Source organism: Uloborus diversus, chromosome 5 (genome assembly GCF_026930045.1).
Source record: "Uloborus diversus isolate 005 chromosome 5, Udiv.v.3.1, whole genome shotgun sequence".
NCBI lineage: Eukaryota > Metazoa > Arthropoda > Arachnida > Araneae > Uloboridae > Uloborus > Uloborus diversus.
In genome coordinates, this window is record NC_072735.1 from 178,808,476 (window position 1) to 178,829,081 (window position 20,606).

At 30.0% G+C, this 20,606-nt stretch overlaps 1 protein-coding gene across 1 annotated transcript in view; it reads right to left on the reverse strand.

The window, feature by feature from the left end:
• Window positions 1-20,606, reverse strand: part of LOC129222004 (dynactin subunit 2-A-like) — a 40,963-nt gene that overhangs the window by 10,738 nt on the left and 9,619 nt on the right. The window contains exons 2-9 of the mRNA XM_054856420.1: window positions 20,508-20,591; window positions 19,682-19,772; window positions 17,191-17,258; window positions 14,713-14,811; window positions 8,547-8,707; window positions 6,543-6,687; window positions 3,024-3,089; window positions 141-179 (exon numbers count right to left, since the gene is read on the reverse strand). Coding sequence (XP_054712395.1) covers window positions 141-179; window positions 3,024-3,089; window positions 6,543-6,687; window positions 8,547-8,707; window positions 14,713-14,811; window positions 17,191-17,258; window positions 19,682-19,772; window positions 20,508-20,591 — 753 coding nt within the window. The remainder of the gene's footprint in view (window positions 1-140; window positions 180-3,023; window positions 3,090-6,542; window positions 6,688-8,546; window positions 8,708-14,712; window positions 14,812-17,190; window positions 17,259-19,681; window positions 19,773-20,507; window positions 20,592-20,606) is intronic.

Below are 20,606 nucleotides of genomic sequence, written 5' to 3' on the forward strand. Positions count from 1 at the left end.
TTCTTGCATGAAAAACAATGCATTTATAAACTAATCAAATGAATATTTTATTTGATTTGACAAGATACACCAAAGGGTTCTACAATGGCTGAAAAGAGAGAAACTTTGAAGAAATTGTGAAAGGTAAAGAAAATACTCACAGTTACACTTTTTCCATCAGTGTTGGAGGTAAGGAAAGACTGCAAATAAAAAACAAAATCATTAAATTGAGTAGAAAATTCAAAATCACTAAGAACATATAATTATATTAGGGAACAAAATTGGAGATAAAAGACTGATTTATTTCCTCAATTTTTATTTACATAATATAACATTAATCCTGAGCCTGCTTCCTTAATCTGTTTTCTTCCACATGCAATATATATATGCAACAAAATTTTCTCTTCCTTTAATATCTGTGGAAATGCATTTCTTTTCATTATTAAAAGTTTAATAGAAAAATAAAATAAGCAGGTGGATTAAAATAGCTTCCAACTTCAAAAATAATTGAAATTACAAGATACAGAACAACTGAAATCTCGAACACTGCATGCAAATTTTGGTGAAGCACACGCTTGATGTTAGCAAGTTTCCAAAAATAAGATTTTTATTGAGTTAATTTTTATTTGTGAAAATAAAAATTAACTCACAACTCCACAACTTTAATGCATCAAGTTTGGCAGCTTTCATAAGCCTTTTTAAAAAACAAAATTCAAGGGCTAAGGACACATTTTAACATTTTTCAACTAAGCAAATGAAAATGAAACTTGTTATGCTAAAAAAATTTCAATCGTTCAACTTTCAAATATAGTTGACATATAACTGCTTTCAATTAATGATCTTCTCTTTCTTGCTTAAAACCTAAGATTGAAAGATCAATTAAAGTTTTGCAAATAAACAATTTAAAAAGCCAAAAGTTTTTTAAAAATATAATAAAAAAGCAAATACAGAAAACAGGGTTCATACTCTTCAGAGAGAAAAAAATCCAACTACTTTTCAAGATTTTTTCTATATTGTAAATTTATACTAAAAATTTATGCAGATTTCATTTAATGCAAACATATAAATAATAAGCAACATTAAAAGTATCAGCAATCAAAATTGTATTTTCTAAAACAAGAGACACTTTGATAATGTGTCAAAAGTTTTCTGAAAAGCCTGGTCATAAAGAGAAGATCACATAAGTTTTAGCTTTTCAATCTCCACATTAAAAGCAGTATACTTTTAAGAATCAGCAAGCTATTAAAAAAAAAAAAAAAAAAAAAAAAAAACTTTTGCATGAGTGTTTTTAACTTTAATGGGACAAAACCAAAATACCTAAGTTCAGTGACATAGCCAGAGAGGAGGTTTTCAATATAGGTATATAATTCAACAAAACAAAAGTAATTAATCTTTTAATTATTAAAAATATTACTAACACAAGCTAATCTGATGTAGCATGCGTCAAAATAATTTCTAATTGCCAAAAATTTAAAAAGATTCACAAGATGCAGAAGGATTGAAATCTCAAACAAGGGAAGCAAATTTTCGTGAACCAAGTTTAATGTTGGCAATTTCCCATAAAATGAAATTATTCATTTTTTATTTAAATTAAATATAAAATATACTAATCTAAGGTAGCATATGGGTCATTCTTCAAAAAGTAACTTTTCTGTCACATGCCTTTTACAGTAAAAACGTTAAGAAATAATTCATTTAACATTGATTTTTGATTTCATCAAAAATATATCTATTTAAACCTGCCACCAATTTTTCAATAATAATTTTTATTTCAGTATATTTTTGGTTCACAACATGTGAATTCTCACCTCCGTGGCATGTCACACACCTTGAGTGACTGTTTATGTAGCTTAATAACTTATTTAATTTAAAGTATATACTTATTTATTTATTATTCCTTTCATAAGTGTCTCAAATACTAATTGTTTAAGATTATTTAATCTTTTAATAGTGTGTTTTAGTTCGTTTTAGTAGGACAAGGAGTCATGTCACACAATAAATTCTCACCTTCATTACCTAAACACACAATGTTGAAAACAAGAAGATAGAGATTTTGCTTTAAAAACTTAACGTGGTTATTCCGACTTCTCACCTCCCTGAACTTGAATTTCAGGGGTATAAATTAATGTAAAAAAAGAAGAGAACATGTTTTCATATGCTTAATATGTGCAGATTGTAACAACGAAGAAAAAAAAAACTTTGAAAAATTTACCTATTAGGTGCATATTAATGGAAAATTCCTCACCACCGAGACAGAACTTCATCAATGACATTATTTCTGAGGTGAAAATAAATGATGGAGGGAAATACATCAATAATAGGCATCCTACCAAAATTATAAATTGCCAGTATATCCTCAAATTTACTAAATGCTATTATTTGACATATATTTGAAACTACTAATTAAGCCATACTTTAATTAAGAGAGCTTAATATTACGTTCCCACTAATCATTAAAATAGTTGATTGCTTGCACAATTAACAAAGTTACTACTTTGATATGAAATTGGTCACGATTTTTAGACATTAAAAGTTTTTTTTTTTTATTTCCGTGAAAAGGCATTATTTATTTTTTTTATTTATAAGTAAAATAATTGGAACTTAGCTGGGCCATTGTTTATGGTGACTTCTAGTAAGTAACACTTTCATGTAAGAATGAAAAAAAAAAAGAAAACAAAAGTTTTTGAAATTGAAAAATATTTGCGTTCAAAAGTTGTTTTCTGGAGAATGACCCATATGTGAAAATAACATTCGATTAGCCAAATGTTTAAACATTTGCAAGATGCTGATGATTTAAGCCCTAAGAAACGTTTTCAAGCACTTGAGAATGAACCTTTTTTTTTTTTTTTCAAGTACTTTTCAAGGTTTTTCAAGGGCGCATAAACCCTGGAAAAGGCAGTAGTGACTTTTAAGATGACGAAGAAAGTTACATTAAAATTACAAATTTAGTGAAGTATGATTTTTAAGCATACAGTTGCTCAGACAGATTAGATTAAATCTTGAGTGGTAAGAGGGAAGTGGTTCAATGGTAGATGAATTTTTACCATTTTCTTCTTGTCTGGTCCAATAATACTTTCAAGATTCCTTAGACGTTGCTCTAGACTTGCTAACTAAAAATGAATGAATAAATAAATACTTTTATAGTTATGCTGCAATGCATAATCATACAAAAGTAAGGAAGTCAAAAAGTGCAAGAATAAACCAAGTTAAGCTACATTACAAAAAAAAATGAACACAATCATTTACTTTTTCCATGTTGTTAATGAACAGCACCAAAAAATTCTTTGTCTCAAGACGAGTTAACTAGAGGGCCGTATGCAAGGGGGAGTCTTAGGGTTCAACCCCCCCCCCTCCACCGAAAAGTTCAATTTGACATTTAAAAATTTGTTTATATTTAAAAATTTCCAAAAAATATTGCTCCAAAACTCAAATGTCTTTCATCTGTATATCAATCACATAAAACGATTTCATAATAGATAACCAGAAGACTTGAATACACAAATAGCGCAAAACTGCGCATTAGTTTTTAAACCCTCCCTGAAATTATTTTCTGGTTACGGCCCTGATTAACTATTCAATTATAAATATCAATTCCGTTGGGCATAAATAAAGGAAATTTACCTACTAATGCAATATAATGGATATGAACCCCATTCTATCTTGATAAAAACCAGTTTCATTAGATTTTAAAACTCATGCAACATATTTAAAATATTTATATGCATGATATACTTTTCACAAAACTTATATAAAGAATATATGTCATCCATAAATATACATGACAGTACTGACCTCAGAGCCAGACTAACATAAGTCACATAATCACTACTTTACAGGAGAGCAGAGAAACAATGGCTTGGTGCATACAAAGGATTGGACTCGTGCTCTTTTGACACTTGGCAAATAATTACAAACAATTTTTTTTAGCCTTACATTCATATGGCTCAATGCGCAATAGGATTCTACAAACACAATGCACTAATAAATGGAAAATTGCAAATTTTGGACTTAAATCAGTCTGGCTCTGAGGTACAGAGTTTACATAAATAAAATTAATTTTACACATGATTTTTTTTAAAGGAGAAAAGGAAAGAAATATAGAAAAAAAATTGAATCAGGAATCATCTAAGACTTTTGAGAGTAGTATATAAATGATGTAGGATTTTTATATAATTAATAAACAGATTATGTTTAGTCTAAATAAGAATTTTTATTTGTTTACATAAGTAAAGTACAATTTTATGCATAAATTTTGAAAACAAACCCTTTTTTTTTTCTTTTTGTAGTTGGCTAAAATCCAGTGATCTCTGCCATTGGTAAAGTTAAGATATTTTTCATACAGTTTTAAGAAAATTTATGACCTTCTATTCAAATTCTTTAAAAATTAAGGCCACTTGAAAGTTTTTTAGGTCTGTAGGCACCTGAGACATTTGCTTAAAATAACTTTTTTTCATAAATACTAATAATAATAATAATAAAAGTAAAATTAAATAAAATAAAAATTAAAAAAATTAACTCGTAGAATCAGGATTCCAGACTATTTTGGAATTTATTTATTCTAAAAAAGATAGAAATTCAATTTTAGCAAAAGTATTTGGAAGGAAAAAAAAAAAAACAATAATTTTAAACATAGTAACAAAGATAGTAACAAACACAGTAACAATCAAAGATTTTTTGCGCAGTATAAATGAAGCAGTAAGAAGCAAAGGGACGTAAGGGGAAAAATTAAAAATTTGAAGATAACCATTTCAAATGATAGGCAAATTTCTCCTCTGTTTGGGGGCAATACATAGAACTACTGGCCCAGGTAGGTGCTGCTGTACAATATGACTTAGAAAACTTTTCAATGAAAACCTAGGGCAAGAGCTTTAAACATTTTTTTGACAAAACTTGAAAATGTCCACTTATCTCCCTGCACTTCTCACTGCCTCAAATCAGGGTTGGCCGAATTGGACCCAATTGGGTTGGACCCAATGGGTTTTTTTGAAAAAACCCATTTAAAAAAACCCATTATTTAGCCCACTTTTGGGTTTTTTAAAATTTTCTGAGAATTTTTTTTTTTTTTAAATAATTAATTTAAATACTTTCACAATTTAAACTTTTTTCTTATTTGTTCTTCACCGCAGACAATGAACATAAAAAAATGAATTTTGAACTTTAATAGAATTTCTTAACTCTTAACGGCATTAAAAAAATACTTCAAAGATTTTAAATAAATGTATTTAACTTTTTTCTTTAACTGGTCAATAAATAACTCAAATTATCTCCATCAAGTCCTGTCATGTCTGATTTTCTCAATATGTGTACAGAGGAAACTAATCTAGTTAAAAGGCTTTCATGTGAATTATTTTCTGCTAACCAACACATCACAAATCTCGAATAAACACAAGGTATATTTTTTAGAAATAAACAGATTTTTCAAACGGTCGACAGAACAGATACAGTATTTTCATTATCTTACGAAAAAGTTGAATATTTCTAACTCTGTACACAGAAATAGAAAAACAGGCAACATAAAATTCAAAGAAATGTCTTGATTAAGCTGGAATTCAGTAAAAAGGGATTTAAACTACTTGAGGTTCTACAGTAGTTTTGCATAACAAAATAAATACAATAAAGTAAAATGCAAAAAAAAAAAAAAAAAAAAAACGTAGTAATTAAAAACGAACAATAGATTTTCTCACTCGAGAAGTAACTTTGCCTTAACTGTTGGTAATAATGAAAATTAAAAAATCCGAAACTTCACCATACTTAGATTTTTTCGTCTTTCATACTTTTCTTCAGAAAATGCTGAATTTTAACTAGTTTTCCAGCTTTTTTTCCCCGAAGACAATTTTTGCACTTTGCCCATATACTTACGCTACAATATGCTACAAGTACCCTACATTTTCCCTAAAAAAAGACAAAAAAAACCCACATTTCTTTTAAAAAACCCAACTTTAGTTGGGTTTTTTTTGGGTTTTATTTAAAAAAACCCAAAAAACCCTGGGTCCATGGGCTTTTTTAAAAAAACCCGGGTTTTTGCCAACCCTGCCTCAAATGGACTTGCATTTGTTATTTAAAAATAAATAAAATTTTAAAACCAAATTCTTGACAAAAAGTCTGACTTTTTTTTAAAAAAATACGCCGAACCCTGGTTGTCAAACAAGGAAACTATTTTGCAATAAATCCATTATATTGTCAAAGCGCTCCTATCATTTTACAATGTAAGAATACCAAAAAAGGAAAAAAAAAAAAAATGAAACAGTAAATTAATATTGTTACTTTTCTCCCTCCCAAAACACCAGAATCCTTTCAATATAGTTATTGGTAAATAATTCTCCCATTAGTTCTAAAATAAGACACAAACAGGAATGCATAAAAATATTTTCTGACATTTTGTACCTATAAAGGCATTGTATGCACCACATTGAAAAAAAAAAAAAAAAAAAAATAATAATAATAATAATAATGCAGGTAGGGACTGCATTTAAAATTCACAAATAACAGAAAAATGTAGTGTGCGAACCAAATTTGAAAGAATACAGGAACAAAAGTGGAATTGTCAAGGAATTTGTTTATACTTTGGATGCTTGCTCCAATTTTGATTGGTCAGGCTTCACGTACAGCTCATACTTGATGGTATCTTCGGTGACAGCCGAAGAAGTTTTGGTCTTTTTTTCTGGGACAGGTTGTTTTTTGAATGCATCAACTTGTGCCATAAGCTTTCTAAAAATGATTAAAACAATTCTCATTTAGTTGAACTAAAGATATATTTTTAAAAAGATGCTAACTTCTTAATAAAATGGTTATAAAAAAAACATATCAAGTCAATTTTGATTTGGGGAAAAAGACCTACAAAACAGTATATTAAATTTTTCTACATGGAAAGATTATAGAAAATTTAAAAAAAAAAAAAATTACTTCCAGAAACCACTTAGCATAAGAATTTTAAGCAACTATTAAAATCACTCTTTCAGAACATATGTGTATTTATGATAGAACTAAAAAGTAATTGAAGTTATTTTGAACTAAATTTTCAAACAGTATAATAATTGTTGCAAGTATAACAAGTAATAGTGAAAGAATAGAAGTAATGTAGTTATTCTTATATAACTAATTGACATATTTATGCAAAACAGATGAAACTATTTGACATCCATTCATAGGGAGCTTTTCTCTAATCAAGAATATAGGTTTTAATGTATGAATACAGCATTTTAACAATAAAAAAAATAAAATAAAGATATTTACTTAAGTACACAAGTTAACTATATTTCAAATGATTTCAGTATGTAACGAAAAAAAAATCTTAGATTGCTTTTGCAACAAACAACTTTGAAATGCAAGAGAAAAAAAAAAAACAATTAGTTAATTTCAAAATACATAAAAGAAGAATACAACTTGGTTATAAAATAAAAGAAACACTTAAGTCGGAAGAAAAGAAAACCTCTATAATCTGCGGTGACAACAAATAGTATAACGGCAAAAAAAGTTTTTTTAATTGAAAGTTCAATTTTAGCAATTAAATTAAAAATGTGAAGAAGTAATAACTTTTAAGCTTTATAGTATTAATTCAAAAACCAAAGATTTCTTCTTGAAATCGTGATTACAGTACGCTAATCACTTCGAGTCATTGGAATAAAAGCAAAGGAGCTAAGGCATTAATGAAGGCTTCCTCTTTGCATGTATGGTTGTTTATTTTACGTAGTATTGAAAGCGTAAAAGGAAATTTCAAGCTAGGTAAAATAAACAATCTAACAGACACAGAAACAATCTTAGGAAGTTCATCCTGTGGTTAATAAGTAAGATTCAATACTTTGACGATGAGGAAAAAAGATGCACAAATATGCGGCAGTGTATAATCGCACCTCATTAATTTTACTTTTTGAACAGATAATTGGCGGAAAATGCGTAGGGAATTAAACTACTTAATTTTGAAAAGCAAAAAAAAAATTTTTTTTTCTTCATAAAATCAATTTTCCCTGATTTTTTGTTATTTTTTTTCAAAATTCCCTGATATTTCCCTGATTTTTCCCAGATTAATAAAGTTCCCTGATTTCCCTGATCTGTCGCCACCCAGTTATTCAATTCAATTCATTTTATTTCAATCAGGGAAATATATATATACACATACATATATATATACATATATATACACACATATATATATATATATATTACAAATATGCATTTCACATATAAAATAAAAAGAAATTACAAACAGAAATATATTTCTCTCAGTCGAATTGAGAATCCCTGATTGAGTAGATGGGAGTAAAGGCTATACAATAGCCTGACTAGCTCCCACCTCTTTAGGTGGTTATGGTCTGCTTCTCTTTAGTATTTTAAGAAAGTCTGCTTTTCATGAAGTCTTAAAGGATTAAAAAATGTAATAGAATAGAATCAAGGGGAAAACATTTGAAATTATAACAGCCAGGTAGAATCGGTTTTATAATCATGAGAAATTTCTAAGCTTTAGTGGAAACAAATACCGTTTTCTGAACCTTTAAAAAGATTTGCAGAGAAAAAATGTAAGACGTCCCAGTGAAACAAATTCCAATTTGGGAAATAAAGGTTGTCCTTACTTATGTAGGGCACCGAGGGGATCGGACATTTCTGAGAGGGCCTCCGAGCCCAGGACCTTCTCCATGTGCAGATTCTGAAGTTCTTTCTGCAGCTGCTCTATCTGCTGCAGCAGCACTGCAGGCGGCACTTGAGATGACTCGCTTTCTTTCTCCGAAGACACCTGAGGATCAAAGAACCATACTCAATTAGTGCTGCTCTAGCGTTCTCAACAAAATTACCAACCAAAAATGCCTCTAGGAGTTTCTTGAAATGATACAAAGAATGCATTTTCTTTCAATGAACGAAAATACTTCACTTGTTTAAAAACAAGGACTTTAGTTTGAAACAAAAAATAGCAAATGGCATCAACCCTTTAATGCATTGTGTTTAATGCATGTCATTCGGTAACATTCTCAACTAAAGTCTTCAAAATACTATAAGTAAAAATTAAACTCTGTAGTGGCTAAAACCAATTTTATAATTGTAAATGCACCCATCTGATGGAGAACAAAAACAGATTTGTTATTTGGAATCTGAAAATGTAGGATTTTTTATTATTATTATTTTTCTTAAAGTTTGTGTTTCTTAAAGTGAAAATGCCTACTTTTAATTCCATGACAAATAAATTTTACGACTACTTAAAAAGTAAGCCAATTTTACAATTTTCATCAATGTTTTGACATTTGATTGGAAATTATGTGGCATTTTTTGTTAAATCCTGATGTTGCCAAGTGGTTGTTTAACCATAAACAATCCCTAAATTAAACTATGATTTTTTGAAGTATTTTTCTCATAATTTGAACAGAAGTTTAAAGCCAAAAGATAAATTTTTAAAAATCATGCATTTAAGGGTTAGGGGAAGGTGGGCCACAATAATGAGACAAAAAACATATTTTTCTTTTTTCGTATATTGGTGAGTTCTAAAGCACAGAAACATACTTGATTATATTAAAGGTATTAAATTATAGCATATTGCATCAAATTCAGCCCATTTAATGTTAGAAAAAACGAGCTGATGTGTGCATCACATGACTTCCTTTTACACCAATTTAATGCTATTTCCCTATTATTGCAATTTTAATGGGATTCTCTCTCTAACTCTTTAAATATCACTAGCAATGGCCACATTGAAAGCAGATTTAAAAAAAAAAAAAAAAATCGCCAAATTTTTCGCCAAGTTGGCGACAAAACTTGGCAACCAAAAGACTGGCGATATATCACCAAGTGACCGCCTAATTTGTGGCCCAGTGATGGGCCACTATGAGACATTAACTACGGCCACAATGGATAGCTGAATTATCACTGTATTTTTACTTAAAGTTTGCAAAATAAGTACCTTCAACTAGTTAATTAAAGAAACTTAATTCAGTACAGAGTTACTAAAAAATTTCAACATCATGTGATACTGATTTTTTCACAACGGATTTTTTTTTTTTTTTTTTTTTTTTCATAAATTTCATGGTTTCAATGTCCAGTACCCCCTTAAAGCATATTTTAAATGGTTAAAACTTTTTTTCTTACATATGAAACAATTTTAATTACAGTAAGCAAAAAAAAAAAAACCATTAGGATTTAAGTAACAAAAAAAGAATAAAATAATAAATATTTGGCATTTAACTTATACAATTATTTTATACAAATATTTATTATAATTATAAAGTGCTTTGAAATAAGTACCACGTGTGGCAAACTTTAAAACAACTAACCGGTTTCTAGTTTTGTTTTGTACAAAGCTGTGTAGTAAAAGAAAAAGTTCACTTGTAATAATTAGTTAAAATATAAATATTTTTAAATCAAGCCTATTTTTTATTGTTGAACTTCTTTTGTGTAAACTAAAACAAGAAGTAGATAAGTATTTTTCACTTGCTTACTGCTGCTTGAGTCACAATGAGATGGCTCATTGTGGCCCAAACGACAAAAATAAAGATTTTTGCTCCATATCATTAAAATAAACCATGATTTAAAAATATTACAGCTGAATAGAGATGTAAAATTTCCGGAAATTTTGAAGTGATGGAAAAAAACGTTTTTTTAACGGAGTTTTTTCGGGGGAAAATTTGGAAAAAATGGAAATTTTGGTTTTTTTATGAATAAAATTAGGGTTTCTTAACAGCTCTGTGTTTCTTGGAACATAAAGGGTTAAGCATTAAAAAATATATGCTACCCACACATCTTTTTCTGCTAGACAGAAATACCCATAAAGGTAAGATTAATTTTAAAAAAAAACCTTTTTGTTTTATAACTGAGAGCTTTCATGGTCAAACATCAGAAATATTTCCAGTCGTCATTCAACCATTAATATTGGGTAATGTGTGTCTAATCATAAAAATTACATTTTTATTATTTAACTTGAAATATTAATTGAAATTTTTGACTTTCAAACATATATATATATATATATATATATATATATATACAGTCGGACCTCCATATATCGAACTTCCATATATCAAAATTTTCTGTATATCGAAATTTTTGCAATCTGCATGTTCATTACATAGAAAAACTGCTTCTATATATCGAAAAAATCTCCATATATCGAATTTTTTTTTTTAGGCATTTCGTTTGCTTGTTGTGCCCCGGCAAACAGTATTTGAAACGGTATGTTGTTTCAAGTGGCTTGGAAATGATCGTCGATGTCCGGAAAGTTGACAAAATGAACAAAGAACATTTGAGTTAATCGTCAGGTCATCCAAAAGTGAGTTCAATGAAATCCTTGGGTTTCCACGAGAGCAGTTGTTCGTAAGATGGGAATTTGTGACTGATAAAGTGCGACTAAGGGAAAAAACAGCTTAAACAAAAGTTTTACGAGTTCCAAAAAGTTCAGGCATTTGTATGACTCCAAAGATGCCCAAAACGTTTGAGACAGGCCGCAAGGTCACGCTGAAAGAGATAGTATTCAACCAGCTCATATCCCCCAGAACAATAAGAATTGGTCTGTAGCCAAGTACCTTAAAAAATGTTAAATATCGCCAAAATCCGAAATCAGCCTTGGTCTGTGATGGAATGAGCACAAGCGAAAAAAAATCTCTAGTTTTTTGTGGATGAGGGTCGTAAAATGAATCAAAAAGTGAACCAGAAGGACATTTTAGAAGTTATAGTACTTCTGTGGGCCTAAGAGCACTTCAGCAACGTATACCGGACATTTTCCTTGAACTCCGCACCGATTCATATGGGCAAAAAGACAAGATAGGTGCAAGGCGCATTTTTTTTTTGGTATGATATCATCTTTTGAGTGGACGCTCTACTCGCTAGACCTCAATCTCATTTATTACACTGTATGGCCTATTTAGGAGTCGAAGGTCTATCCTAAACTACACGTACGTTTGAACTCTCTAAACCAATTGCTTTATAGGGAATAGGATTGAATAAAGGACTTGTGGCAAAATTCAATAAGCCAGTTGCATCTCTGTATTACTGCAAAAAGCTGCTAGTTTGAAACCAATTAAATTTATTGATTGCTAAAGGTTTACTCATATTATTTTTGTGTTTTGTTAATTTATTCATTTTTAATAAAGTTTCATGGAAAATTGCTTGCCCAGGGTTTTTTGTCGCACCCTGTACATTTGGTTCGCACAGTCAGCAGAAACATAATTTTGTGATTCAAGTTATGCTTGCTTGTTTAATGAAGAAGAAAAATAAATTCTTTACTAAGGTTATTGGTTTAAGCTTTTTTGCAAAAATTATTATTAAACGTTTTTTGATCTTTATGCAAATTATATTATCATACAACAGCTTGCATTAAAATTAGACAGTATTTTAACATTCAAGGAGGGGGGGGGATTTCATCAGAATTTAAATGTGAGAAATTTCTAGTAACGTTTTGAAAATTTCAATTTAACTTCCTGAAAAGTTGAAAAAAATCATTTTTTCCAATTTTTCCGGAGTGGAAATAAACCCCTTCGGAAAAAAAAACGTTTTTTTTTTCCGTTTTTTTGGAAATTTTCCCGACTGTTTTCATCTCTACTTGGGACACTTCTCTGATTTAGGACATTATGCGGAATTTAGTTTTGAGGGCTGGTACATCTGTCAGTATTTCACCGGTAAAAAGTAAATAGTGTTACAGGTTAAATATATAATTATCTTTTGATGCCATGTGAGTTAAACTTTGATACTTCAGCTTTATGGGCAAGTTTTATCCTTTCGAAAATTTCGACAAAATATGCAATTTTTAACCCTAGAACTACAAACCCATTTTTCTTTTTTTTTTTAAATTTGTTAACTACAAATCGCGGTAAAAATTTACTCTGTGGGTTTTTTTGCTTGTAAAATTGTTCTGAATGCTGTTATCTGTCTCGTAAGTATCATAAATAAGGTAAACACACCGGTAGTGGCCAGTGTTTCAGTAGTTGGCTCTTCAAGGTTAATGTTTGAAAAAAAAATAGGATTTCAGGTCTTCTAATGGATGGTTTTTTTTTTTTTTTTTTGCCACACCCTGTACATTTGATTTGCACAGTCATTAGAAACATAGTTTTGTGGTTGATGTTGTGCTTGTTTGTTTCATGAAGAAGGAAAATAAATTCTTCACTAAGGTTATTGATTTAAGCTTTTTTGCAAAAAATATTATTAAACGTTTTTTGATCTATATGCAAGTTATATGATCATACAAAAACTTGCAGTAAGGTTAGACAGTATTTTAACATAAAAAGGGGGGGGGGGGATTTCTAATCACTTTTTGCTGAAAATTTCAATTAAAACCTTGAAAAGTAGAAATTTTTTTTTTCAATTTTTCTGAAGTGAAAATTAACTCCGGGAAAAAATGGTGTTTTTCCGTATTTTCGGAAATTTTCTGTTTTTTTTCCGACTGTTTTCATCTCTACAGCTGAATAATAAAAGATTAAAGTGTCAGTAACAACATAAACTACAACACTTAGCTTAATTGTTGAAGTTCTTCAAGATTATGATATATGCAAGAAATTATCCAAATAACTTTCATTGCGTCCGAACAGTAACTAATTTTTTCCTGCAAAACAAAAGCATAGAACAGTATGGAACTAGGAATTCTGGGGGAAGCATTTTAGTTATGTATACTCTCCCTAGGTGGTGGTAGCTGTCAGAATTGTATTTATTTTTGAATTTACAATGTCTCATTGTGGCCCACCCTCCCTTAGTAAGTAAATAAATTTAAAAATAATGACAGATGAGCAGATTTTCAACAAATGAGGAGAGGGTGGAAAAGATGAGTGGTACTACAACTCTGATTTCAAATCATGAGCATATTCATCTTTAAAATTGTTGCAACAAAAATAGGAAACAAGAAGTTTATAACTTCAATAATAACTTTTGTAATAGATTTTTTGTTATTTATGTATTTAAACAGAGGGCACCTGTTCCATCATCAAAATTTCAATACTTCAATAATTTTTCTCATGAGGTTAAAAGCTATCGACAAAACAATTTAGAACAATATAAATATATTTTTAATGAGAATCAAATAGATTTTACCATAATTTTAGATAAAGATATTGAAGTTGAAATCTAATTTATTAAGATGAAGCTAAACACAGATTTGTTAGCATTTATTTCTCATAAAAAAGGACTAATAACCTTTTTCTTAACATCAATAGTAGGTACGTTACAAACTATACATATATTATGCTAAATTACGGATAAAGAGGCTGGACAGTAGGGTGGTTCAAAAATACATGTAAAAAAAAAAGTTTGTCCTAGATAATAGGACACCACTCAATATTTTTAGACTTGTAGATAGTAATATACTAGAAGAATTTAAACTTTTTATTTCAACTGAAAGAGGGTGCTCAACTCCCTCCCCTAAACTTCATAAGTATGGGGAGGGGGCTAACAAAATACATTGAACTGAAAAAACAATGCTACACATTATCATATACACTAGTAATATGCATATACATTGCAATAAAATTATTATTTACCCGAAAAACAGCTGGGGAAATTAAATGTTTCAAAATTAGTGGCATTTTCTATGCTACGTCTAATATTCAATTAAGGGGTCATTCAGCACCCTTTAAAATGTGAATAAGAAGCTAAAATTTTTACAGCATAATACTATTAGTAAGTCTAAAAAGGGGGGGGGGGGAGGGGGTCCTGGACTCTAGTAGAAAAAAAGTTTTTTTGAACCACCCTACTGGACACCTATCTTTTTGCAAGCAACTGCTACACAAAATTAATATAAAAACAAGCAAAAAATGAATGTACATTCAAAGTTACCTTCATTTCATTCACTTGCTCATATAGCTGTTTTGTTTCAAACTGAATTCTGTTGTATGCCTGCAAAGGAGTTTCCTTTTCTTGGGAGTGATCTCCAATCTGGAAAAACAAATAAATAAATAATACCAATCATAGAACCAGAGAAAATATTTAATCATATTGTTTGGAAGCATAGTGAGTTCAAATTACAACAATAGTAATAATTTGCCAATGCCAATGTTTACTAAGCAGAAAATGAAGATCAAGGCAGATAAAAAGACAAATTTAAAAAACATATATGCATATGTATTTTTTTTTGCATAAATGTATTGTTTAGGCAAAAAAATTTCAATAGAAGGTTAGTTACATCATGAAGTCGATGAAAATGTGTTCGGTTTCAAGCTTAACTACACTAAGTATTTGTTAAAAAGAACAACTAAGACAGTGAGAAGCAAAGGAATGTAAAAGGGTTTCATAAAGCTTTGAGTAAAACATGTCTAAAGTTCAGATTCTAGGTGAGCTTTCGTTATTTTTTTCTTCAAAAATCATGCTATATAGCAGCACCTATCAAGGCTATTAGAGTGAAACCTGTGTATAACAATACTGTTTATAACAATAAACCTGCATATAACAATTTTTTTTTTTTTTTTTCATTTTTGGCCCCAACAAAATGTGTGCATAACGATAACCTGCCCATAACAACATTTTTTTTAGGTCCCAACAGTATTGTTGTAGACAGGTTTTACTGTAGTACCATCTTTTGCCCCAGAACAGATGAGAGGTTCTCTAACTATTTGTACCGGTTATCTCCATTTTTTTCAATTTTTTGGCACTTCCCTTTCCTTCTCACTGCCTCAACTATGCTACTTTTGAGAGAGTAATTTTTTCAATAGTTCTAAAGCAACAAATACTGTAAAAATATTTATTTTCGCAATCCCGTCATAATCACGAAAATTGAAGCCTTGAGAAATATTATTTTATTTTTCAAAAAAATTCACAAAATTTTTAGCTTACGAAATCATTTTGCAAAAATTATGGCTGACGAAAATAAGTGCCTTTACAGTAAAGGTTTATTTGGAACTAAATATGTCATTCTTGTGGGAAATATAATGCGGTTAAAAAAAAAAAATCATCACACGAAAAGCATTTACATTTGATTCAAAAGAGAACATGAACAAATAAAAATATTTTTGTTCATCTAAAATTGCTGAAAAACAAAAGTAAGAAAAACATTACACTGTCAGAAATCCTTGCTTTTTTTTTCTATTTAGATTGATGGCTATTTCTTCAGGCATAAAAAGAGGTAACATGTTTGTTTTTTAAGGAAAATAACAGATCAAACAAAAGTAAAAGCCATTTAATCCCTAATTATTATTTCAATTATTTTTATTGAATTTGAAAGAAGCACCAATATAAGTAGCATTAAGTTTGTTAGCCTGAAAACATCAGTTTCATTTATTACACCTCTTGTATTCTACTTGCCCCCCCCCCCCCCCCCTCTCTCTAACATTCTTTTTCATAAGCTCACCTTTTAAATCTTTGCAAAAAGAAGAAAAAAAAAAGGAATACACACAGAAAGAAAAGGAATGCTTTATAAACATTTTAGATTCAGTTATTCAATTTCAACCACTAGTGTAGAGAATTTAAGAAAAAAAAATGAAGTGTGGAAAAGTTGAGTTTTGGTGGGCAGCATACATGAGCAAAGTTTTGAGGAAAACAGAAAAAAAGGTATCCAGTTTTCATTTCTTTGGTGATTTTTAGAAGATGTTTTCCAAAGCAGTTAAAAATTTGCATCTTTATTTTTGGTATGTGGATGGATCTTTCTCAAATAAAAAGCAAAGGAACTAAAATAAAAACCTTAGCATACAGTTGTTTCACTGATCCCATGATTTAATCATTATAATTTGGTGATTTTATTTCAATTTGAACAAAATATTGTGTTGCATATAAAAAACCTGTTTTTAAGAACATTACTTAAAATAGAGATTTTTTTTTATAACATCACCTGCTAAACCAATCAAAAATTGATAAATAAAAATAACATTATGTATTTTAACCATGTTATTTGCAAGAAGAAAAATTCTAAATCAAAGAGTTGGTTTTCTTTCTATCTTTTGTGCACTTAAGAAGTAAAGTCGCCATAATTTGCCAACTTATAAAGCTGTCATGAACTATTTATTACTTGTGGGTGCAAAATGATGGTAAAGTTGAATTACCAAAACATTAATCTCAGTGCATCAGATGTTGCGGGTAAAGTAGCAGAAAGAATCCAAGAAATTTTGGTCATTAATTATACCACTAATTTAGTAATGGCATTGATACCACATAACACATTAAATTAACTAAATAAAGAATAATAGAGTCCACCATGTTTGTAAATATTTTTTGGGTTTCATGATACGCACTAAAATGCTTTAATACAAATAATCATGATTTACTACAAAGATTTAGAAATTTTATCTCTTATTTCAGTAACTACGTGCAAAGAAAAATAAATACCATTTCCCAGTCACCTGATCTGACATCATAACCAGTTTTACCAGAACGACCAATACCGTCGGTAAAATCTAAAAAGGAAATGCTCTTATTTGATATCATTGCATCACAAAACTTATGTTTGAGTTCAGTAATATGAATTGAAAAGTGAATTGTTTCATGGCAATAGGGGGAAAATTGAAAATAAGAAAGGTTAAGATATGCATCAAAACATACCATATATTTAAATAAAAAAAAAATGATTTTAATTTCTTTGAGAAACTGCAATAAATATATTTAGTAAACAGCATTAGAAATCTGTTAAAAAAGTAACTGGTCCTGCAGATCAGTAAGGATGAAGATTTTCTGGTCTGCAAACAATATGATTAGTCCCCTTAACACAAATGGTAGATAAAGATGAATTATGCTTTTACATAAATTTATTAGCATTTTATTTACATATGACTTGTTTTTCATAAGACTGAAAACTGATAGTGCATACAAGATAAAGTTTAAGTAAATGTAAAATCTTAAAACTAACTGTAAATCTTTACTAATAACAGGGATGAGAGTGGTCAGAGAGCAAAAAGGAGGAAATCCAAAAAAATTTCGTAAAAGCGATGATATCCAAAAAAAATTTCGTGAAAGGGATGATGTCCAAAACCGCATCCAAATAGAACCTGAAAGCCATGATATTCAAAAACTCAACAAAAAATGGCTAATTTACCAGTTTTAAAGGTAATACGTATTTAATCAAGTATGAGTAATAATTTTGTACAATTTGCTGCATTGTACCATTTCTTTGCAAGAGTGTTGATTCCTAAAAAAATCTAAATTTTGAAAGAGAGGCAACAATTTCTAACCCTGGAGTCCTTGAGCTAGGGTTGGGGGAGCCAGAGGTCAATCTTGGCTGCATCACACAAGTGTCACCTTTTTATATTTTTTAGAGAAAAATATTTTTTACATTAAAAACATTTGAGTTTATAGTGTTAAACGAGTGCGAACATAAATTTTAAAATTAGATCTGTTTGTAAAGTAAAAATTTACAACAGAGAAAAATCTAAAATTTCTTCATGTGGTAGAACATACTTTTCATAGTAAGAATTGAAAATAAATAAATATATATGTATATAAACGATTGCTTATCTTTTTCCTTGCATTTGAGCCCAAAATTTGTTTTTAAAAACTTTCTAATACAATTTTGGAATAAAAAGAACAACTTTCAGCTGCCTCATTTAATCATGAAATTTCAAAACTTTTAACAGATTGTAAAGCCTAAACCATTTGAGATTCACCATAAATATTTTTTACCCTTTCTTAAATACACAAAAAAAGTAACCATGCCAAGTTACAAAAAAATTCGAGACTGTGGGTGCTGAGCCCCATTTCTGATTGGGTTTTGCATTTTTTCTAAAATAAATTAAAGAAATAAAAATATTATTAAAATGACGAATAAAATAAGCAGATATTAGGTAGTACATAGGAAAAAACCACCCAATATTTAAAATAATTGAAATACTTTCAGGATGCAAAAAGATTGAAATCTGAAATGAGGCATGCAACCTTCGGCGCAGCACGTGTTTGACGTCGTTGGCATGATTCCAAAACGTACGTTTTTGGCAGATATCGAGGAGGATGAAGATTCAAGGGGGAAAAATAGAACAAATAAGAAATAGGGGACCGAAAATTTCAAAAAACCGTATTTTTTTCCCGATTTTTGAGAAAAATAAGGCCTGAAAGAGACAAAAAAAGGAGGAAAAGGAGGAAAGGTTTTAAAAACCAACAGAAAAAGCCGGAAAAATCTCATCCCTGTAATAATAAAGCTGAAAGTCCCTCTGTCTGTCGGGATCTCTGTGACACGCATAGCGCCTAGACCGTTCGGCCGATTTTCCTGAAATTTGGCACGAAGTTAGTTTGTAGCATGGGAGTGTGCACCTCGAAGTGATTTTTCGAAAATTCGATGTGGTTCTTTTTCTATTAAAATTTTAAGAACTAAATTATCTTAAGATGGATGAGTAAATTACGAAATTATCATAACATGGAACCGTAACATGGGCACAAGCCAATTGGCGAGAAAATTCACCATACATTATTTGTAAATATACAGGCGAACCAAAAGACCTTTTAATTTTCTATTATGGGCAAAGCCATGCGGGGTACCACTAGTGTAAAAATAAAAGTGTTAAAAAACAATGATTAACCACTAGTCTCGTGAACTACTGAATTCTATTTCAGTGGTCTAAAGCAGTTTACACTGGTCTGGGATCAGCAAATCACCAATGAATTTCGAACACTGGTAAAAGTCGATAGGTATCAATAAGCAAAATGTTCTCAAAATAAAATAAATATTTGATGTTTAGTTATAATATGGGCTTCAGAACAACTCTGTATAAATCAATCAAAACTATTGATGCTATTGGTTCTTCAACTATTAACAGTTCAATGCTATTGCGTTACTGGTGATAGTGTGTAAATAATAAACATACAAGAAATGAAATTCAGAGAAACCACTCACCTACACCTCTGCTATCAAGAGTTTTGCCTTTAAATTTCGTGTAGGCATCATTCGGAGAGATTTTCAGCGTTTCCACACTGTCACATTGATCCTGAAAACAAGATGCAAATGGCTGTTAAATTTCCACTGTTTATTACTCACATTTTACATACTGTCAGCCCTGCTTAATTGGGTAATGGATAAATGAATACCCAGCTTATATGCATAAAACCTCACGGAACCGAATATTTCCCCATAGAGGCAATGTCTTAACCAGAGTTTCACAAAAAAAAAAACTTGTAAAATCTGTAGCCACGTAACATTAAAACTATATGGCATGAGTTCAGGACTTTGAAAAAGTGACTTGATATTTGGAGAGTCATGAAATCCGGGTGTCCCAATAACGAGATTTGACTGTATTTAAAAAAATTTTATTATTGTACACTTATTGGCAAAAAATCTTTAAGACGTCTTTTGACAAAATTGCAACTAAAACTTAACTACAAAAAAAATAAGATTACACGCTCTTCAAGATCCATATTGATACAGTCAAACCTCATTTATCTGAACATACTTAAAACAAATTACTACTACATTTGCAATCAGTCTTATTGTTGTTGTTTTTTGGATAAGATGAAGTACAGTTAAGATGAATTAATTTTAAGGGTCAGTTGAGTCCATTTTGACGAGGTTCGACCGTATTTGAATCAGTGTAAAATTCTTCACATGTGTTGATGGTTCCATTCATAAAAATCAACTAATACTCGGTACTGGGCATAGTAGTAAGTGGTCAAGTACTGGGTACAACACTACACATAACAACAGATGTGGCAACATAAAAACATACCACAAGAGCGTCCGACATCGACAGGGTCCCCTGCTCGGCTTCAGGCAAGTCATTGGTCTCATATACATCAGGCTGGTCATGTGCCTGGAAGACAGAAGA